The 20,756-nt window shown below is 41.0% G+C and overlaps 1 protein-coding gene across 2 annotated transcripts in view; it reads right to left on the bottom strand.

Annotated features, from left to right (window-relative positions):
- The window catches only part of LOC127045479 (sodium channel protein type 5 subunit alpha-like), a 93,690-nt gene that overhangs the window by 8,016 nt on the left and 64,918 nt on the right, over window positions 1-20,756 (bottom strand). For both annotated transcript variants that reach the window (XM_050941522.1, XM_050941521.1), the window contains 4 exons: window positions 17,271-17,444; window positions 16,620-16,742; window positions 1,891-2,169; window positions 1,090-1,147 (listed from right to left, as the gene is read on the bottom strand). In XM_050941522.1, coding sequence (XP_050797479.1) covers window positions 1,090-1,147; window positions 1,891-2,169; window positions 16,620-16,742; window positions 17,271-17,444 — 634 coding nt within the window. The remainder of the gene's footprint in view (window positions 1-1,089; window positions 1,148-1,890; window positions 2,170-16,619; window positions 16,743-17,270; window positions 17,445-20,756) is intronic.

Raw genomic sequence — 20,756 nt, 5'->3', positions numbered from 1 at the left:
ACCCCCAACCCAGAGCCTATACCTCTCCCACACTCCAACCCCCTGCTCCAGCCCAGAGCCCCCTCCCACACTCGGAACCCCTTGCTCCCCCAAGCCCAGAGCCCTCTCCTGCACCCTAAACCCCTCATCTCTGGCTTAATCTCAGAGCCTGCGCCCCAGTCAGAGCCTGCACTCCAACCACCTACCCCAGCCCAGTGAAAATGAATGATTAAGGCAGGGTGGTGGAGAGCAAGCGACAGAGGGAGGGGGGGATGGAGTGAGCAGGGGGCATGGTAGGTGCGCGACCTTGGGGGAGGAGTGGGAAAAGATATTCGATTTTCCGCAAATATAAATTTGGCAACCCTACCCCAAGTACCAGAATTCCAGTCACATCTGACTCACTTCTGCTATGTATCTCAAAATGTGCAGCAGGAGAAGCCCCAGAATGTACAGAGCCCAGCAGTGAAGCAAAGCACCATTGGATATCCACTCAGAATGCTGACCACTTACTCCACAGAAAGTCCCAGCTGTTTACACACATGGATACATATTGAATCAGAAAGCAGTTTATAGTCTGTATGCCATCAGTGTGTACTATCTAATATGCACCACTTATTGCCCAAAAATTCATTGTGCATGAACTGCCCTCCCACTCTCTGTGTACATGAGACTTCTGTGTTCAGATAGCACCTAACCCAATAGGGACCTGATTCTGATTCGGGCTATGGACGTTACAGAAATATAAATATTAAATAAAATAATATTTGAGAATTTATTTCAAAGGATTGTCATCCACTTTAGTTCAACCCTGGATTGCTCCTAGTTATAATTTTGTAGGCTTTGAATTTGACAGAAAGCAGTTTCCCTCTAAAACATTCACTGTAGCAATTAACTGTAAGTATGGTATTGCAAGTCATTTGCAAGCAAAATGTGCATATCAGATGCTAGAAATAAAGATCAAGGAGTCTTATAAGTGGACAACACCAAGAAAGCAATGAACAGAAAAGACTTATAACATTGTACCACTTAAAACAAACAAGTATGAAAATTATCAAACACAACTAAAAACTGGAGAGATGGTCACCGGGGAGAATATTTAATTTTTGTGACCTACCCCTTTTGAATCTACTGCTGCATACATAATGTCCATCCAACCTTTAAATGTCGCCTAGAATAAAAGACAAATGATTAAAATCATATACAGCTTTCAGGGACAGATGTTTTAGCCTGTTTACAACATCTTCGTGCCACTGAGTTGGTGCAAAGGGGCTGCAGTCTGTCCATAAATGCCCAGTAGATTTACTTCTGGTTTGGGGAGATCTCCCTGATGACATGTCTGTGACACGGATGGGACTTAGGCCTTTGCGCCCCACCATCTTCTTGCATAGAGGGTATATCAGGAGAGGGAGGATGCAGACTGCAGGCATACTCTGCCATAGCAGTCCTCCACTTGTGTATGACCCATTAAGGACCTTAATTCAGTGGCAGACTAAAGCTGTCTGACAACAAGTTTAAATTGTGTTGGGGCAGGTGTTGATCCCAAGATTCAGGGAATTGGAACTAGCCCACTAATGCTGTCTTCCCCCTTCCCATTTCTGGCAGAGAGAGAGTTTTGCCTTGAGTTTCATGAAATTAAAACAAACATGTCATCTTCCCAGGAGCTGCAAATCAGAGTACATATGTTCAAATGGTTACATCATCAGTTTGTAGATCATCCCAAGGCCCTACATGTCTGTACACTAGAGTAAGAGGCCCCACATGGCCTAACCATATTGCCAGTCAGAACATGGGCTGGAGGGGGAGAGAAGGCCCTGCAGGGCCACTATTACCCATCTTGCACAGAGGTAGGTGAGAAATCAGCACCATGACGCTAGCCCATTGTGCCAACCAGCAAAAGAAAACAGAACTTACCACCTGAAGAAGAGCCAGATAACCAGAACCAACATTATCAAAGTTGACTTTAACATTTGTCCAATATATTTTTTGGGTGTCATTATAGGCTCTGCAATTCCGTTTGTCCTCTATACTTTTATTTAATTCTGAATTTTCTTCAGTCAAATTAACGCATTTTCCAAAACTTCCTGCGAATAGGTTCACTCCCATGATACTAAAAATGAGCCAGAAAATGAGGCAGACAAGCAAAACGTTCATGATGGAAGGGATGGCGCCTATCAGTGCATTTACAACGACCTTAAAAGTGAAATGAAAGAAAAGCGTACAGTTATTATAGGCATTATTATAGGCATTATAGACATGAGCATGGCCCTAAATAGCTACTCACTACATTCAACTGTTTTGAAAAACTAAGTAATCCCTTGTGTGCAATGTTTTATTCACTGCAGTTCCAAGATATTAAAGAGACAAGGTAATATGTTTTATTGGACAAGATAATATAAAGTAATATATTTTATTGAACCAACTACTGTTAGTGAGAGAGACAAGCTTTTGGGCCAATATAGAGCTCTTCTTCAGGTCTGAGAAACCTACTCAGAATGTCACAGCTAAATACAAGGTGTAACAGAGTGTTTAGTGTAAGTAATTAACACACATTTCAGTGGACCATTCAAGGTGAAGTGATCCATTAACATCCCTCCAGCAACAGGGGACAAAGGAAGGTGGGGGGAAGCGGCTAGGGTGGGGGTTCTTCGTGGGTTATAGATTGTTGTAATAAGCATAAATCCAGTGTCTCTAGTCAGTCCATGATTATAAATATCTAAAAAAGTTATGAATTTAAGCTCCCAGGTCTCTCTTTTGAAAGTGTTGTGCAGATTTCCTTTCAGGATGAGGACTGATAAGTCAGAAATAAAATGATCACTTTGTGAGAAGTGTTCACCCACAGGTCATGCGGTGTTTCTGTCTTATATCATTTTCCTGTATGAGTTCATTTGAGGGTGTAGTAATTGTCTAGTATTACCCACACAGTTGATATTTGGACATTCTGAGGTACACTAGGCCTGGGTAGGACCCATGGATCTCGAAAGGTGTGTTGTGGGGGGGTGTTGATCACTGTGGCAGAGGAGAAGATTGCACCATGGAATGGGCCACCCAAATCCCCGAGAGAGCCTGCTTCAATATAGAAATGCCCCAACAACAACTCTGTGGGTTAAATCAGACCATTACTATGCTCTCCAATGAACTCACACAGGAAAATGATAAAAGATAAAAACACCATAACCCATTCTGACTCATGCTTAATGGAGATTTTAACTTCCATTGTGAATCTTATTACATCTGGCTAGGACTAGGTGCTTCAAGGCATAATCTCTACTAATGATCTCAAGAGTCAATAAATGCAAAGCTGTCACATCCTGATTAGACATGGAACTTCTGCTCATTGCTGGTCCCAATTTTGATCTCCAGTAAATGCAGCCATGGACTTCAGAGTGAAACCCTGTACTCCAAACAAGAAAGATATGGGTGATATTTACCTTCACACAGGTCACAGCCAACAGGGTAAGATGGCTTCCCATAGGTGACATTTTGCAAGAGAGGGGTCATGCAGGCCACTGGGTGTTATACCCTAGAAATATCTAAAGATAAAGTGGGAGACTGGATTTCTTTGGGAGGAGTCGGGGGAGCGTCAAACTGACTACAGGTGTAGTATGAAGCTTATGCTATATTTGGGTGAGCACATTTAAGATTCATATTAAATTCTAAACCCAGGCAAGTTTTTCTTATATTTGTTTCTTTACAGGTTTTAGACACCTTTCATCACATCAGGCAAAATGAAAAGAAACCGCAAATATTGTACTATTCAAGTTTGCACTTTCTGGGGTTAAATGCTCCAATGACACGGGGAGGAAGAATTTTTAAGTTCTATATAGCTTCTGTAGAAATGAAGGAATTTCCCAGACAAAATCTTTAAGATTGTGTTAAAGTTGTAAATAAATATCTTAATTCAAAACAACATTTTTAGAACATGGTGATTATAAAAACAGGGATAAAATATATAGTTAAGGTTCGACAGTCTTAATTCTACCCCTATATCTCCACTCGGAAACCTGCTTACATCTACTTGTCCTACTTCATATAATTTCCAGTATGGGCTACAAAGCACCATAAACCAACCAACCATTAATCACAAGTAGCCTACAGTCTAATTGTCGATCACCTTTCAATTCACTTCCTCTTTATACATCAGGAAAATACAACCTAGATGGAACTATTATAAGATGGGGGCATAACTGGTTGGAACACTGTTCCCAGAGAGTAGTTATCAGAGGTTCGTAGTCAAGCTTGAAGGGCATATCAAGTGAGGTCCCTCAGGGATCAGTTCTGGATCCGGTTGAGTTCAATATTTTAATGAATTATTTAGATAATGTCATAGAGAGTACACAGAGTTTGCAGATTAAACCAAGCTGGGAGAGGTTGCAAGTGCTTTGGAGGATAGGATTAAAATTCAAAATGATCTGGACAACCTGGATAAATGGTCTGAAGTAAATAGGATGAAATTCAATAAGGACAAATGTGAAGTACTACACTTAGGAAAAAAAAACAATCAGTTGCACATATGGGAAAAGACTGCCTAGGGAGGAGTAATGCAAAAAGGGATCTGGGAGTCATAATGGGTTACGATTGTAATACTGTTGCAAAAAAAAAAAGCAATCATCATTCTGGGATTTATTAGCAAGATTATTGTAATCAAGACACAAGAAGTAATTCTTCCACTCTACTCTGTGCAGATTAGGCCTCAATTCTGGGCACCACATTTCAGGAAAGATGTGGACAAATTGGAAAAATTCCAGAGAAGAGCAACAAAAATTATTAAAGGTCTAGAAAACATGACCTATGAGGGAGGATTGAAAACACTGCGTTTGTTTAGTCTAGAGAAGAAGTCTGAGGGGGGACATAATAGTTTTCAAGGGGGAGAAAAATTGTCCTCAGTAATCTCCGAGGATAGGACAAGAAGGCTATAGGCTTAAATTGTAGCAAGGCAGTATAGGTTGGACATTAGGAAAAGCTTCCTAACTGTCAGGGTGGTTAAGCACTGGAATAAATTGCCTAGAGAGGTTGTGGAATCTCCATCACTGGAGATTTTTAAGAGCAGGTCAGACACCTGTCAGGGATCATCTAGGTAAAGCTTGGTCCTTCCTTGAGTGTAGGGGATTGGACTAGAAGACCTCTTGAGGTCTCTTCCAGTACTATGATTCTGTGATCAAAGACAACAACATCTTACTTCATATTCTCCACAGACACTTCAGATAGAGAAAAACTGATATGAGGGATGGTCAACTATGGTCAATAGAGCACAAGGATATTACATCTGATTTGTAATATACAGAGATTATGTCTTGCTATATACACCTTACTTGCCATATACAGGTAATAGTATGTGGAACTCCTCCACCCCCAGCGCTGCCCACATTGCGGAAACAAACCCTCCTTCCCCAGCACCGCCCTGCCGAAACAGCTGTGAGCCAAATAGGAAGGTCTGGGGTGGGGGAGGGGTGATACTTTATTCAGAATTTTTCAATTAAAGCAAACAATTTTTTAAATTATTTTAATTTTTTTATGAATCATGGAAAAATGAAAAACACCTGTTCCATTGAAAGAAAACATTTGTACTTTTCATAATTACCTTGAAAATTTAATGAGAGATATTACATCTCTTTTTGGCAACAAGCTTGTCATATTCAGGGGTCATATTTGAAGTGGATATTTTCATAATGTCTTCCAAATGCTCGTCAGTCAGAGAAGAACATTGCTTGTTTTTATTCATGTTCATGATGGAAAATGTTTGTTCACATATGTAAGTGCTTCAAAAAATGCTGAACGTTTTCAGTGCAACTTCGATAAGATTCTTGTATTTTTCATACTCCAGACTTTTGTAGAAGTGCCGCAGGCTGCTTCCTCTGTTCTTATTTCAGTAAACTGCTGAACATTGAAGTTCAATAACCTCCAACTGCAAATGTAGTGGCACTTCCTCTGGATCCACAGAAAAGGGATCTTCAATCAGCTTCAACTGGAAGTCTTCTTCTCAGAGCTGGCTCCAGGCACCAGCATTCCAAGCAGGTGCTTGGGGCAGCAATCTACAAGGGGCAGCAGTCCCTGTGTTTTTGCCCCCAAGCAGTGTGGTGAATTGCCGCCACGAACAGCGGGGACATTCCATGTGCCATTGGGCAGCACGCGTACTTCCACAGCGGTGGCAATTAGGCGGCAGTTTCTATGTTTAGCTTTCCGCGGCTGAAGACAGAAGCTGACGCTGAATTGCCACCGCTGTGGAAACGGGCATGCCACCCTAATGGCACATAGACTGCGACCGCCATCCACGGCAGCAATTCGGCACGCTACTTGGGGCGGCCAAAACAGTAGAGCCAGCCCTGCTTCTTCTTTAGACAAAGTAAGTTTTCTGTCAAATTCTTCAATCAATAGATTGATGTGTTTTGCGTATTTTTCTCCTAAGTCGCTGTGGGTTTGTGCTGAGGGATACGCTATGTGCAAGTGGGAAAGTGACACATTTCACCTTTTGACAGCTGACTTCTGAAAAGTTTCAATTTCATTTTGAAAGCTTTCACTGCTCCACACATTTGAAATATAAGTTGATTTTTTCCCCTGAAGCTGAAGGTTGAGATCATTCAGGTGTGTAGTAACATCACAAAAGAAAAAGAGATCTTGATTCCAGGACTCATTTTCAAGCTCTGGGAATTTTATTGGCCTCCTCTTTCAAAGCAACGAAACGCTGGAGCACTCTTCCTCGACTCAACCACCTCACTTCCATATAGTAGATTAAGTCGCAGCACTCGGTGTCTACCCCTTCAAGAAATGTCCTATATTTTAGTCCTCTAGAACGGATGTAGTTTACAATGGAAACTACCACTTACATTACATGCTCAAATTTTAAAACTTTGCTACACAAAACCTGTTGATGTATAATGCAGTGATGTTTGGTTATTTGTCTCCCAATAAATTCTTCAAGAAGAGTAACTGCTCCAACATTTTTTCCGCATATAGCTGGAGCACCATCAGTACAAATGGCCACCAAGTTTGTGATATCTAATCCCGACTTATTATTCATGCACTTTATCACTTCACTGGATATTTCTTTTCCGGTTGTGCAACCTGTCATGGCGCATATGTCAACAAGTTCTTCAGTAATTTCAAAGTTTTTATCAATACCTCTAATAAAAATAAGAAGTTGGGTGATGTCTTTTAAATCAGTGCTTTCATCCATAGCTAGGGAGTAAAAGCAGAATTCACTGACTCTCTGCTTTAACTGATCGCATAGATGGGTAGAAATGTCAGCTATTCTTCTCTATACAGTCATGCGTGATAGACTGACTTTCTATTAGCTGCTTCTCTCCAAATTCATTATTAATGGATTAATGCCCTCCATGAAATTTGGAGGCAGTCCAGTGTTGTTGCTGGAGGCTCCAGGACTAAGCCTTCATCTCAGGCCAACAGAAGAGTTCTTCCACAGCTGTGGAAACACTCCAGGAATTGATTATTATCATTAAGATGACTTGTTATAACTTATAAAATTAGCCTTAACACAATATGCCTAAATCTCCCTTTGGAGAAAAAGTACCAGAATACAAATTGAAATCTAACAGAATTTGGGGAGAAGCTGCTAAAAGAAAGGAAGTTATGAGTTAAGAAATTTCTCATTCTGTTGTACAGTTTCTCCCTTCATTCATTGCTAATGGGAAGTAGCAAGCAGTGAATCCCAGAAGTGGGGGTGGGGGGAAAATGATAAAGCAGAGTTTAATTACAGTAGAATAATATGCAGGAAAAAAATGGTTATTAACCTGTTCTGCAACTGTTGTTCTTGGATGTAGTGATGACAAGTCCAGACAAAGAATTTTCTCTTTGCTCTGTGTATCAAGTTTGGAAGCAGAGAAAGGGTGATCAGTGAATTTATTGACAATCTGAAGAGTTTCAGAAACCAGTACTGTCTTAGCCATGCTGGTGCAATGAGAATCATGTAAGCTGAGTCTTGCTCGAGCTTCACTAATGTTCTTGGAATCAGGGGAGGGTAAGCAAAATGAAGGCCTACAGACCATTAGATGATGAACATGTCAGCTACAGAGCCTGGACAGATCCCTGATTTTGTGCAATACCTCTGACACTTTTTGTTGCAAGCAGATCCACATGAGGCTGACCCCAATTCTGGAATTCTTAAGAACCACAGATCTCTTCGGAAACCGGTCATGGTCTGATGAAAACTCTATGAGCATTCAAAAGACCTGGTAGATGAACTGTTTTCAGGGACATCTGATATTGTATACACCATTCCCAAAGAAGTTGCACTTCTTGACATAAGGGTTTTTACCTTGTTTCTCTTGTCCATTTATGTTTCTTTGACAGGGTAATAAGGAATGAATTACCAATGAATGAGGAGAGAAGCTGTACAACAGAATGAGAAATGCATTACCTCATAACTTTCTGTTAGCAGCTTCTCCCCAAATTCAACCCAAATTCTGTTAAATAACCAGAATATAAATTGAAATGATAATGATAGGGGGAAGCAGGAGATGTTGTATATCTTGACTTCAGTAAGGCTTTTGATACAATCTCACATGACCTTCTCATAAACAAACTAGGGAAATACAACCTAGATGGAGCTATTATAAGGTGGGTGCATAACTGGTTGGAAAACCATTCCCAGAGAGTAATCATGAGTAGTTCACAGTCAAACTGGAATGACATATTGAGTGAAGTGCCACTGGAATCAGTTCGGGGTCTAGTTCTGTTCAATATCTTCATCAATTATTTAGATAATGGCATAGAGAGTACACTTATAAAGTTTGTGGACATTGCCAAGTTGGGAGGAGTTGCAAGAATTTTGGAGGATAGGATTAAAATTCAAAATGATCTCGACAACCTGGAGAAATGGAATGAAGAAAATAGGATGAAATGCAATAAGGATAAATGGAAAGTACTCCACTTAGGGAGGAACAATCAGTTGCACACAGACAAAATGGGAAATGACTGTGTAGGAAGGAGTACTGCAGAAAGTGATCTAGGAATCACAGTGGATCATAAGCCAAATATGAGTCAACTATGTAATACTGTTGAAAGAAAAGCAAACCTTCTGGGATATATTAGTAGGAGTGTTGTAAGCAAGACACAAAAAAATATTTCTTCTACTATACTCCATACTGATTAGGCCTCTTCTGGAGTATTGTATCCAATTCTGGTGGCAACATTTCAGGAAAGATGTGGACAAATTGGAGAAAGTCCAGAGACGAGCAACAAAAATGACTGAAGGGCTAGAAAACATGACCTACAAGAGAAGATTGAAAACATTGGGTTTGTTTAGTCTGGAGAAGAGAAGATTGAGGGGGTACATGATAATAGTTTTCATGTATATAAAAGGTTTTTACAAGGAGGGAGAAAGATAGTTCTCACTGACCTCTGAGGATATGACAAGAGGCAATGAGCTTAAATTGCAGCAAGGGTGGTTTAGATTGAACATGAGGAAAAACTTCTTGTTAGGTTGGTTAAGCACTAGAATAAATTGCCCATGGGGGCTATGGAATTGCCATCATTGGAGATTTTTAAGAGCAGGTTAGACAAACACCTGTCAGGGATGTCTAGATAATACTTAGTCATGCTATGAATGCAGGGGACTGGACTAGATGACCTCTCTAGGTCCTGTCCAGTCTTATGATTCTATTCTATGAAAAAAATGGTGGCAGTATTGTTGATGACTTGAACAACCTTGTCCTAGTCAGATCAAGACAAGACAAGATGAATTGCTCACAGTTCTAACAAATGTATATGTAGAAGAGGCTCTTTCTGAGACTTGAGTCTGATGATGTAGGAAGTTCACACCTCAACCTAGTTTAGCGGCATCCATTATCCTCATTTAAGTTGGTTGAAGAGATACAAATGGAAGGCCCTTGCAAACCTCAGAAGGGTTTAATCATTAACAAAGGGACATCAGAACTCAATGGGGAACTCTGACTATCATATCTATGCTTTATGTAAAGATCCACAAGTCTAGAAGGAAAGGTTATTCACCCAGTGCAGCAACTGTAGTTCTTCAAGATGTGTGTTCCTATGGGTTCTCCACTTCAGGTGTGCAGGAGTTCTGTATACCTTCAACTGGAGATTTTCATTAGCAGTTTCGACTGAAACTGTTCTTATTCTCTACACATCGTTGTGGCCCATGCCGAGGTTATACAGAGCTGCACGGATGAACCACCCTGAGTTCCTTCTCTACCACGAAGTCCCACCAAGAAAACTTCAAAGCAGAGGGGAAGGAGGGCAGATAGTGGGGCACCAAGTAGGAATACACTTCTTGAAGAACTACAGTTACTGCACCGGGGGGTTTCCTTCTTCTACAAGTAATATCCCTACGTGTGTTCCACTTCAGGTGATTTCTGAGCAGTATCCTCAGGAAGAGGCAGTTTTGGAATAAAGTCTGGCACAGATGAAAGAACTGGGCTGCCCACTGCCACATCGGATCTAGAGGCATGATATAGTGTTTGGAGAAAGTATGTACTGAAGATCACGTAGTGGCCTTGCAAATTTCAAGTACTAGAACATTCTTAAGTAAGGCCATAGATGTTGATTGTGACCTAGTAGTGTGGACCAGAACCCAAGGATACTAGGCGTTAGCAACCTCATAGCAAGTGATGATATATCCCCAAGTCCACCTTGATAGTATTTGGGTAGAAACAGTTGATAGGGACACCCTCCCGACCCCACCTTACCCAAGGCCCCAGGCTTTTTTGCTGAAAATAAAGTAAGAGTAGGCCCTTAGCTAGAAGCAAGAGTTTTAACTCCTGCTAAACTTGTTTTTCTGTACAAAGGGCACGCTGAGGCAAAAAGATGTGGTCAGGGCCCCAAAAAGAGGAACTAGAATTGGATAAAGGGGAACCAGAAAATCTGTTAAGTTATAACAGCTTTTAGTTTATTATGGTTTATTAAGTTGCTTGTGTGGGCGTAAAATATAACTCATGATCATTTGACCAAAGGAACACCAATAGGTATTTTTGGACCCAAGTTCCTCAAAAAGGCCTGAGCTACGTGCAATAGCGTAACCACAAGTAGGTGGAAAACCAGGTGTCGATGTCCTGACGATCGCGAAACCTGTAAAATGGGTAAAAAGTAACAAAGGAGCAGGCTTGCAAATTAGCTCATAACCGGTATATTAATAGCAATTGTTTTTAGCAGATGGTTAGAAGATGTTATTGTATTAGCCAAATAAGGTATCATCGGATGTATGAGTTCATATGATAATTTGCGGTTTTCGGCTTTATAAACCCAGGTATCACTGCTGTAAGGTAGAGCGACTTCCCTCTTGCTAGGGGGCCTGTCGTCTCTCCGTGTGTACACATGTATTCTCTGATTAATCAATAAAGGAGCCTCAGGCTGTCTGATCAACTCAACAGGGTGGTGATCATTTCCACGACACAGTGAAACACTTAGATCTGTCTTCAGAGGAGACAAATGGCCTAAGGCACTGATTCGACTTTCCAGACTACTGTACCCCTTTCAGGAGTCTGATTTGTCTTGTACCCCCAAGTGTCACCTAACTTAGAAACTACTTGAGAATAAACTCAGACATAAAATACAAAAGTGACACAGCTCACTATTACTGAAAAATTGCTTATGTTCTGATTTTTACAATATAATTACAAAATAAATCAGCATATATGTATTGTTTTTACATTTCAGTGTATAGTATATAGAGCAATACAAACAAGTCATTGTTTGCATGAAATTTTAGTTTGTACTGACTTTGCTAGCGCTTTTTATGTAGCCTGTTGTAAAACTTGGCAAATATCTAGATGAATAGATCTCTGGAAGATCTCTGAGTATCCCAGAGGCACTTGCACCTTTGGTTAAGAACTACTGGTCTAGAAGACTTCTGAAATAATTTGGTCCTATAAAGATAGAAAGGCAGTGCTCTTCTGACATCTAAAGTATGGAAAGAAGCTTCCTGACCTGAGTTATGTGGTTTTGGGGGGAAAATGGTAAATGTATGGTCTAGTTCAGGGGTTCTCAAACTGGGGGTTGGGACCCCTCAGGGGGTCACAAGGTTATTACATGGGGGGTCATGAGCTGTCAACCTCCACCCCAAATCCCACTTTGCCTCCAGCATTTATAATGGTGTTAAATGTATTAAAAAGTGTTTTTAATTTATAGGGGGGGGGTCACCTCAGAGGCTTGCTATGTGAAAGGGGTCACCAGAAAGAAGTTTGAGAGCCACTGGTCTAGTTCATATTAAACTCAGCTAAGAACATAAGAGGAGCCATACTGGATCAGACCAAAGGTCCACCTACCCCAATATCCTGTCTTCTGACATGGTGAATGCCAGGTGCTTCAGAGGGAATGAACAGAACAGGTAATCAAATGATCCATCCCCTGCTGTTCATTCCCAGATGGTACTTTAGGAAGGAATTTGGGAAATGGACATAGAGAAATGTTATCCTTGAAGAATATTATAAAGAGAATATCTGCCATTAAGACCCCGTTTTCCACAATTCTTCATGCCAATGCAATGGCTATTAAAAAGGCCATCTTCATAGATAGGTATAGGAATTAACAGGTCACCATAGGTTCAAAAGGAGGCCCTGTGAGACCTCTGAGAACTAGTTTAAGACCCAGACTGGAGCAGGGGCTTTGAGGGAAGAGGTTCCTCAGTCCTTTAGTGAACCTTACAGTTGTGGGGTGAGAGAATATTGAGAACCCTTCCACTAGAGAATGGAAGACTGATATTGCAGCTAGATGAATCTTAAGCAAATTACTTGTTAAGCCTGTTTTCTTTCTTCAGTTGTAGCAGGCAATCCAGGATAAGTGGAAGTGAGGACGATTCAGGGGTAATTTGCTATATTCACAGCAACAGCTCCTGCTCCACTTCTGAAGTACTATGGGTAGGTTCTTTTCTGCTGAACCTCTATTGAACAGGTAGACCCTATACCCATGAACCACTGAGGAACCATGCCCTGAGGTGGAGAATCTTTAGGTTGAGATGAAGCACTTATCCCACATCTTGAGAGAGAAAATGAGGGAAGCATGATGATTGACCATCAGACAAGGAAACAGTCAAGCCAGGTAAGGCTACCATGCTTGTCTCAGTCACGTAGAGATTATCCTGATTACCTTATCCTTGTCCTGCCTTATATTTTCCATCACTTTTAGAATCAGATGTGTTGGGGGAAAATGTGTAACACAGGCCCTTTGTCCAAGGAAGGAGAAAGTCATTTGCCAAAGACTGAAGGCCTAGGCCCTTCCTTGAGCAGAACAAACAACACTTCCTGTTTGTGGCTGAGACAAAAAGATCCACCTCCAGATGTCCCCACATTCAAAATATGTCATCTAGGATCCGCCGATTCATGGTCCTGGGAGAAGTGTCTGTTGAGAACATCAGCTGTGGAGCTTTGTGTTCCAGAAATGTACATTGCCGAAACGTGAATATGATAAGTTATGGAATTGGTGTATAGCCTAATTGTTTCAACACACAGACAGGGGATCTGTCAATTGATAGAAAATATGGAGGCTACTTTGTTTGTCGAGATCTTGATTGACTTCCCTCTGATCAGAGGAAAAAAGAAGAGACAGACATTTCTGACTGCCCTTAGTTCCAGCAGGTGGTTGTGGAGACTGGTCTCCTGAGGTGATCATCTGCCCTGGACAGTATGAACACAGAGATGTTTCCCTCCTGGATTTGAGTAGCAATGCATCTGTCATTATGGTTACCATCAGCATTGACCGAAGAAAGGCAATGCCAATCCCAACATTGTGGTGATCCTTCCACTGCTCTAGGGCATCTTTTATCTGGCATGGAACAGAAACTTGTTTGTTTGGCTAAGCTGTGTCTGTGAGGCGAATACACTGTCCTGAGCCACCCCTGAAAGCAGCAAAGGTGCAATCTTGCATGATATGTGATGAAAATGCAAGCCATCATATGACCCAGGGAGCTGCAAACAGAACCTCACTGAGGACTGAAGGCTCACTTGAATAATCTTGATGAGGTTTGTTAAGGTTATGGGAAGATAGGCCCTAGCAGTCAGCAAATCCAAAGATGCCCCAACTAAGTGTATTTTCTGAATAAGAGTCAACACATACTTCCTGACATTGGTCTGGAAGCCTAACTGTAGGAACAGTGAGAGAGCCCTCTGGGAGGCCAATAGCACTTCCCCAAACAGCTTTGAACATCCAGTTGCTGAGGTATGGCAGAACCACCATTCCTCTTGATGAGAGTGAGCAGCCAGCATCTCCAGAACCTTTGAGAACACTCTTGTAGCTGAGGAGAGACCAAAAGGAAGTATATGATATTGGAAGTGATCCTGACCTATCACAAAATGCAAGTATTGTCTGTGAGCTGGGTGTATGGAAGTGTGTCTTGTAAGTCAAGGACTTAAAATCAATCCCCTCAGTCTAATGAAGGAACTATTGCTGCCAGAGTCACCATCCTGAATTTTTGGCACTGCACAAGTTTGTTTAGGAGTCTTAGATCTAAAATCAGTATCCACCCTCCATTTTTCTTTGGTCAGAGGAAGTAACTTGAATAGAAACCCTTCCTCCTGTGTAGCGCTGGGACAGGCTCTATTACTCCTAAGCACAGGAGGTAGTTTATGTCCAGTCTTAGTATGAGTTCATGGGAAGGGTTCCTAAAGAGGGAGGGAGAAAAGGATGGAAAGGAGGGGGGTATATAACAATCTCCAAAACTCATTTGTCTGTGATAATTCACTCACATGTGTGTCAGAATGGGGAGATGGGAAAACGGTTGTAGCTGGCAGGCTAAACAATGGGGAGGCTTTAAACCCTCAACTGTTCCTTCAAAACTGATATTTTGATGATGAAGCTGGTTGTGTACTTGAACCAGGTGGGTTTGTGTTTCTCTTCCACTGGAACCTATGCTTCTTTCTCCGGGGTTTGATGCGTCTCTGGTACCTGGAGAAATGTATCAGAGGAAACCTGCTGCTGTGTGAGGGTGACATTCTGACTGCTCAGGTTATGCTGACCTTTGCCTTGAATTAGATGCAGTTGGGGTCCTATAACTCTGATGAAGAGTCCAAGGGCACCAGTACAGCCACATCTTTTCCCATAAGGAAATTGCATGGCTGCCCAAGGAGAAGGAAACTAGAAGCAAGGAAAGGTTCATAATAATTACAAGAAGACTGCTGCAGTCTAGTTTGAAACTGAACCTCTGATGAGAGATAGGCAGGTGAGGAAGAAGGAGATCCCTCCAAACTTGCCTCAGAAGCTGAAGAAAATATACATTCTTCTGAATAAGGACTTTGAGGAGTCTTCATTAAGTGAATTTCAGACCCTAAAGTTAGAAGTTCGATAGACAGTATTTATGATTCACCCATATACAGTACCAATAATGGATTTTCAGTATAAGTTACTAGAGGTGATTTGGGAAGATCAGATACAACTAAATCTGATGGTATGGCTGAAATAACTGGTACCGAAGCTGGAGCTATAGAAACTATCAGCATCAGTACATGCAGCATTAAAGAGAAAAGAGACCTGGAGGCAGCATTCTTGACCTTAAATGGCACCTGGGCACTTGGTACTGAATCCATGAGCCCTGATGGAGCACCTACAGTAGATGGTAGCATAACATTCAGAGGTGGTACTGAAGCCCAAAACAATCAGAAGATTCTCTTTAACAGTTCTGAGCTCTTAGTCATATGATTCAGGGCTTCTAAGGGCACTTTTCTATGCCTTGAAGTCCCTTTTGAAGTTTAAGGTGATTTTGCCTTCTTTTTCCTTGAAGGACCAGGAGAATGAAATCTGTGGCTCTTTTCAGCCAAAGATCTAACAACCACAGGAACATAGCCAAAGATCTTCTAAGAGTCACAGGACCACTTCCTGTTGAAGGAATACTGGAAACAAACTGGTCTGACTGACCAGGATTGGAATCAGGTCTCATGGATCTGCCCGGGAGATACATCCTGAGTTTAATCTCCCAGGTCATTTGAAACCACTGGCTGAAAGAACAGCAGATTGTACATTTATTAGAAACATGCCACTTATCTAGACAGTAAAAACACTTTTCATGTGGCTGGTATAGCAACAATACACAAATGGCATGTTTTGAAACTGGGAGATTTAGAAGTCAACATAGCTGCTTATCACCCAGTACCAATACCTAACTAAATGTTAAAACGAAAACTAAAATAGTAACAAAAGACCTACTCTAAAGCTAACTGACAAAAAAACTCTTTACAAAAGACTGAGCTACCCAAGTTTAAAACATAGATAAGTGCGCTTAAATTTTCCAATATGGTTAAAAAGTTATAAAATGCTCTATTGACAAACACTCCTAATGTACAACTGGTATTTTAATGATTAGCACATGAAGAACAATGATGTAGGTAAAAGAAAAGTCACAGATTGTAATAGAGTTCTTGCTAAAAGGAGTACAAAGAAAAGTGAGAGAATAGACTGAAAAATTGTCAAAAAGGATGATTTTAAAACTTTTATTATTCTCTGTATCAACCCATTTTTCACCAATCCACCACAAAAAATTCAAACTGTACTCATTCTGTGTTTCATTTGGTGCCATTTCAATGAGACTTTTACAAAACAGGTAGTTAAAGCGCCTGTTAAATCTGAATTCTTAAATGTAACCTTAACTGTGGTGCTGTGCAATATAATGAAAACAAAACCATATAAAATATTGTCACTTTACATCCTTGATATTTACACTAGATGGTTGCTTTATTTACTCTTACCCTCATCCCTTCAAACCGTGACAATGCTCTTAATGGTCTCAAAGCTCGGAGAGTCCTAAGGGATTTCATGGCTTCTATTTCGAAACTTCCAAGTGAGTTAGCTATGAGGGTTACTAAAGACACCTGAATGAAGACACAAAGTAAAAGTCCAAAATATTAATGAAATCCTACCATCTGTTCCTCCTCCTCTTCTTTTGTTTTAAACTCTTGCTTAAAACAAAAAAAATCTTACCAGTGGAAGTGTGAATAAATAGCCTGTATAGCACAAGTAGAAATGCATCTTAAATGGACACTGACAATTAAAAAATAATGGGTGAAATCTTGGCCCCATTGAAGTTAATAGTAAAATATCCATTCTCTTTCATAGTACCAAGATTTCACCCAATACATTTTAACAAAACAAATGTATTTATCTGAGTTATTAATGCTACCTGAGATTATAAACGATGGAGGAATTTTGAGTCCAAAATTTTAAACAGACTAATGATTTTCATTGCCCAAATTCAGACAACTTGAAGAGTCCTGATTTTCAGATGATAGGTGCTCAGCACTTTCTAAAAATCAGTTCCCCTTCAAGCTACATCCAAAAAAGAAGAGTGAACATTTTGTTGCTGTATCCAGTTCACAGAATTGTTCAAATGCAATACTTACATCTACAATTAGGAAATCAAGCCAACACCAGGCATTGGTGAAATACTTCCTGAAGCCATAAGCCAGCCATTTCAGAAACATTTCGAAGACAAAGATATAAGTGAAGATTTTATCAAGAAATTCCAGCATGGTTTTAATGTTTTTTCTTGTTTGAAGATTAATATCTTCAAATGCCTGGAATAATAAAGATTAAAATATTCCACTGAAACTCTGTAGAGTGCGATTATATTGAATGTGCTGAGATGAGAGAGGTATGCACTTTTCATTATGAAACCCCAAACCACATGAAACTTGGAGGCTTATCCTGCAAACAGTTACAAATCAGCTTAACTTTACACATTTGAATAGTCCCAATGAAGGTGATCATTACAGCTGGCTGGAACTACAGAATTTGTTTTCCATGGTTTTGGAAAAGTTTTCTTGTTTCACAGAATGGAATCCAGAAAAAGTCTAATTTGAGAAAATGTCAAAATGCTTTGTTTAGACACTTTTTGATCCAGAACAGCAAATGTCCTACTGTTCATGTTTATTCAGATTTTCACTGCATCATTCAGGGATGGAGGTGAGGAGGGTAAGATGGGGAGGGTGAGTGGAGGAAAGAAGGGATCCCCTCAACATTCCCAAAGTTGCTGCCAACCTTGGTCATACTGGAGTACTTCATTGTGGTGGAACCTTCCCTGTTACTTTACCCAGGAAAAGGGGACCTACTTAACCTGGGACTAATATACCTGCCTTCTATCACTCTCCTGTAGCCATCTGGCCTGACCCAGTCACAATATATAGTCAATCTTCATTAAAGTTATATTTTGTGACACAAAAATCTGTTTGTGGCAGACAAAGTGGTTACAAGCGGTGAGATGGAGGATGAGAAAATGTAAAGATGGGTGGTAGAAATGCCAACTCCGATCTCTCTTATGCTTCCCCAAATCCTGCATCAGCATAAATAAGTCCTCCAAGTATCAAAGCTGAAAGGACTTGGTATGTGGTCATTGTTTTAATGATGAAATAATCTTACAATTTGTTGTTTGTTTCATGAAGGGAACAGCAAGTTCTGATTTAGAATTGTGTATGCATTTCAGCTCTAGGCATCTTCCTGGAGAGCTGATGTGGTTCTTCACTCAGGGAAGAACATCAAATAAATCAGGATCTTGGAAGCAGAATTTTGAGAGAGATCAGCAGCAGATGTGATGTTCCTCAGCTGCTTTACATGTTACATGTGGAAGTTTGAGAGTTGCATCATCTGTCTCTGAAAATCCTAATACAAGTATAAACAGGTGTCCCTGTTACAAATATAGGCCTGTTCTGCACTAATGCGGTAAATTGATCTAAATTATGCTAGTTAAGTTATGTAAGAAATGTAATTTGAATCAACATAGCTTAGATCAATTTACAGTATTGTGTACACCGCGCTATGTCAATGGGAGATGCTTTCCCATCGATATAGCTTCAGCCTTTTGGGGAGGGGTAATACTGAAGTCGACAAGAGAGTGCTCTTGCATCAATTTATCATGTCTTCATCAGACCAGCAAAATTGATGGCTGCTGCATCAAACACAGCAACACTGATATATCTCATAGTGAAGACAACCCTATAGACTCAGTCAACTAAAGACCTAGATGACTATAGCAGAGTTTCATTACAGGCTTAGAAATTTCCTGGATACAATCTGTGAAACAAACAGTCAAATTCTGAGGTGACTCTAAGGAAATGTAATCCTAGAGGGAAACTAAGTTAGTTAAACCTACTTAAGGCCTCTCAATATGAGAGTTACACAAACTCAGACTCACACTAAACTCATTCAGACTTGCACCAATTTACAGCTTATGGTTACCCATGAACATATATCATAGAAGATGAGAGTTGGAAGGGACCTCAAAGGGTCATCTAGTCCAAACCCTTGCTCAAAGCAGGACCAATCCCCAGATAGATTTTTACCCCAGTTCCCTAAATGGCCCCTTCAAGGATTGAACTCACAACTCTGGGTCTAGCAGGCCAATGCCCAAACCACTGAGCTATCCCTCCCCCTCCATATATGCATCACTTCTGTCCCAAGGAATTTTATATTTGGTGGATTCTAGGGGGAGAATATATTTTCAGAAAGGTACAAAATTCTGCAGTGTTGTTGTAGTCATGTTGGTCTCAGGATATTAGAGACACAAGATGAATGAGGTAATATCTTTTATTGGACCAACTTATGTTGGTGAGAGAGACTGTCACAGAGTCAGGTCTATCCCCACAGCCTGCCACCAGTTTCCTAGGAGTGCCTTTTGTGCGCCAGGCCACAAGGACCTACACAGTTCCACAGAGATAGGCCTATGGTCTCTAAGACTGGGCCTTTGGCACCAGCATCCCTGTCTCTCTCCATTGATCCCTGCAGTGAATCCAGCCAAACCAGAGTCTGTGGGAGGCTTGTACTGTGCTCCTTCAGGACACAATGCTCTCAGTGAGTATTTACAGTGACACAGGCAGCCTTTTCAAAACAAGGTAACCATTTATTAGTCACCTGACTACAGAATCTGAAAATCCTTATCTGAACACAGAGAGGTAGAAGTTAAGCCATAGTCCATCCTGACCAAGCCTTGATGAGCCAGCCAAGTTGTGATGAACTCCATCTCCAGCTCTCTCCCCTCTATCCTGCAGATCTGGGCTCCTGAGTCCCTTCAAAAAACCCCCTTCTACCAGTCACCTGACACATCGTTCTCCAGCTCAGCTCATACGTCCAGCCTCCTGGGGTTCCCTTCTGTTAGATATGATTGTTCAGTCATTAGGGCATATTTGTGTTTTGCTGGATCCTCTGTTGATTTAGGTCAGTTTGGGCCAGGTTTTTTAATGACTGTATTCATTCTTCCACAGACAGCAAGGGGACACACACACACATCCTGCATTGTTCCAGGAGCAGTGTTAACCCTTTTGGACCCACTTGGAACATAAGAATGGTCATAATGGGTCAGACCTAAGTTCCATATAGCCCAGTATCCTGTCTTCCCACAGTGGCCAATGCCAGGTGCCCTGAGGGAATGAACAGAACAGGTAATCATCAATTGATTCATCCCCTGTTCGTATTTCTTCACATAATGCACAGTCAACTGTGGAACTCCTTGCCAGAGGATATTGTGAAGGCCAAGACAATAACAGAGTTAAAAAAAGAACTAGATAAGTTCATGGAGGATAGGTCCATCAACAGCTATTAGCCAGGATGGACCAGGATGGTGTCCCTAGCCTCCGTTTGCCAAAAGCTGGGAATGGGCAACAGGGGATGCATCACTTGATGATTACCTGTTCTGTTCATTCCCTCTGGGGCACCTGGCATTGGCCACTGTCAGAAGACAGGATACCGGGCTAGATGGACCTTTAGTCTGACCCACTACAGCTGCTCTTATGTTTGATTTTAATGCAGCACCTAAAAATGATAATCTATGCATTTGAAATAACTGCCACAGAAAAGCCACAGCAAAACCAATATACAAGCAGAATGGAAATCATCAG

Source organism: Gopherus flavomarginatus, chromosome 2, assembly GCF_025201925.1.
Source record: "Gopherus flavomarginatus isolate rGopFla2 chromosome 2, rGopFla2.mat.asm, whole genome shotgun sequence".
Taxonomy (NCBI): domain Eukaryota; kingdom Metazoa; phylum Chordata; order Testudines; family Testudinidae; genus Gopherus; species Gopherus flavomarginatus.
Note: the sequence above shows the minus strand (reverse complement) of the source record. Positions and strands in the feature narration are given on the sequence as shown.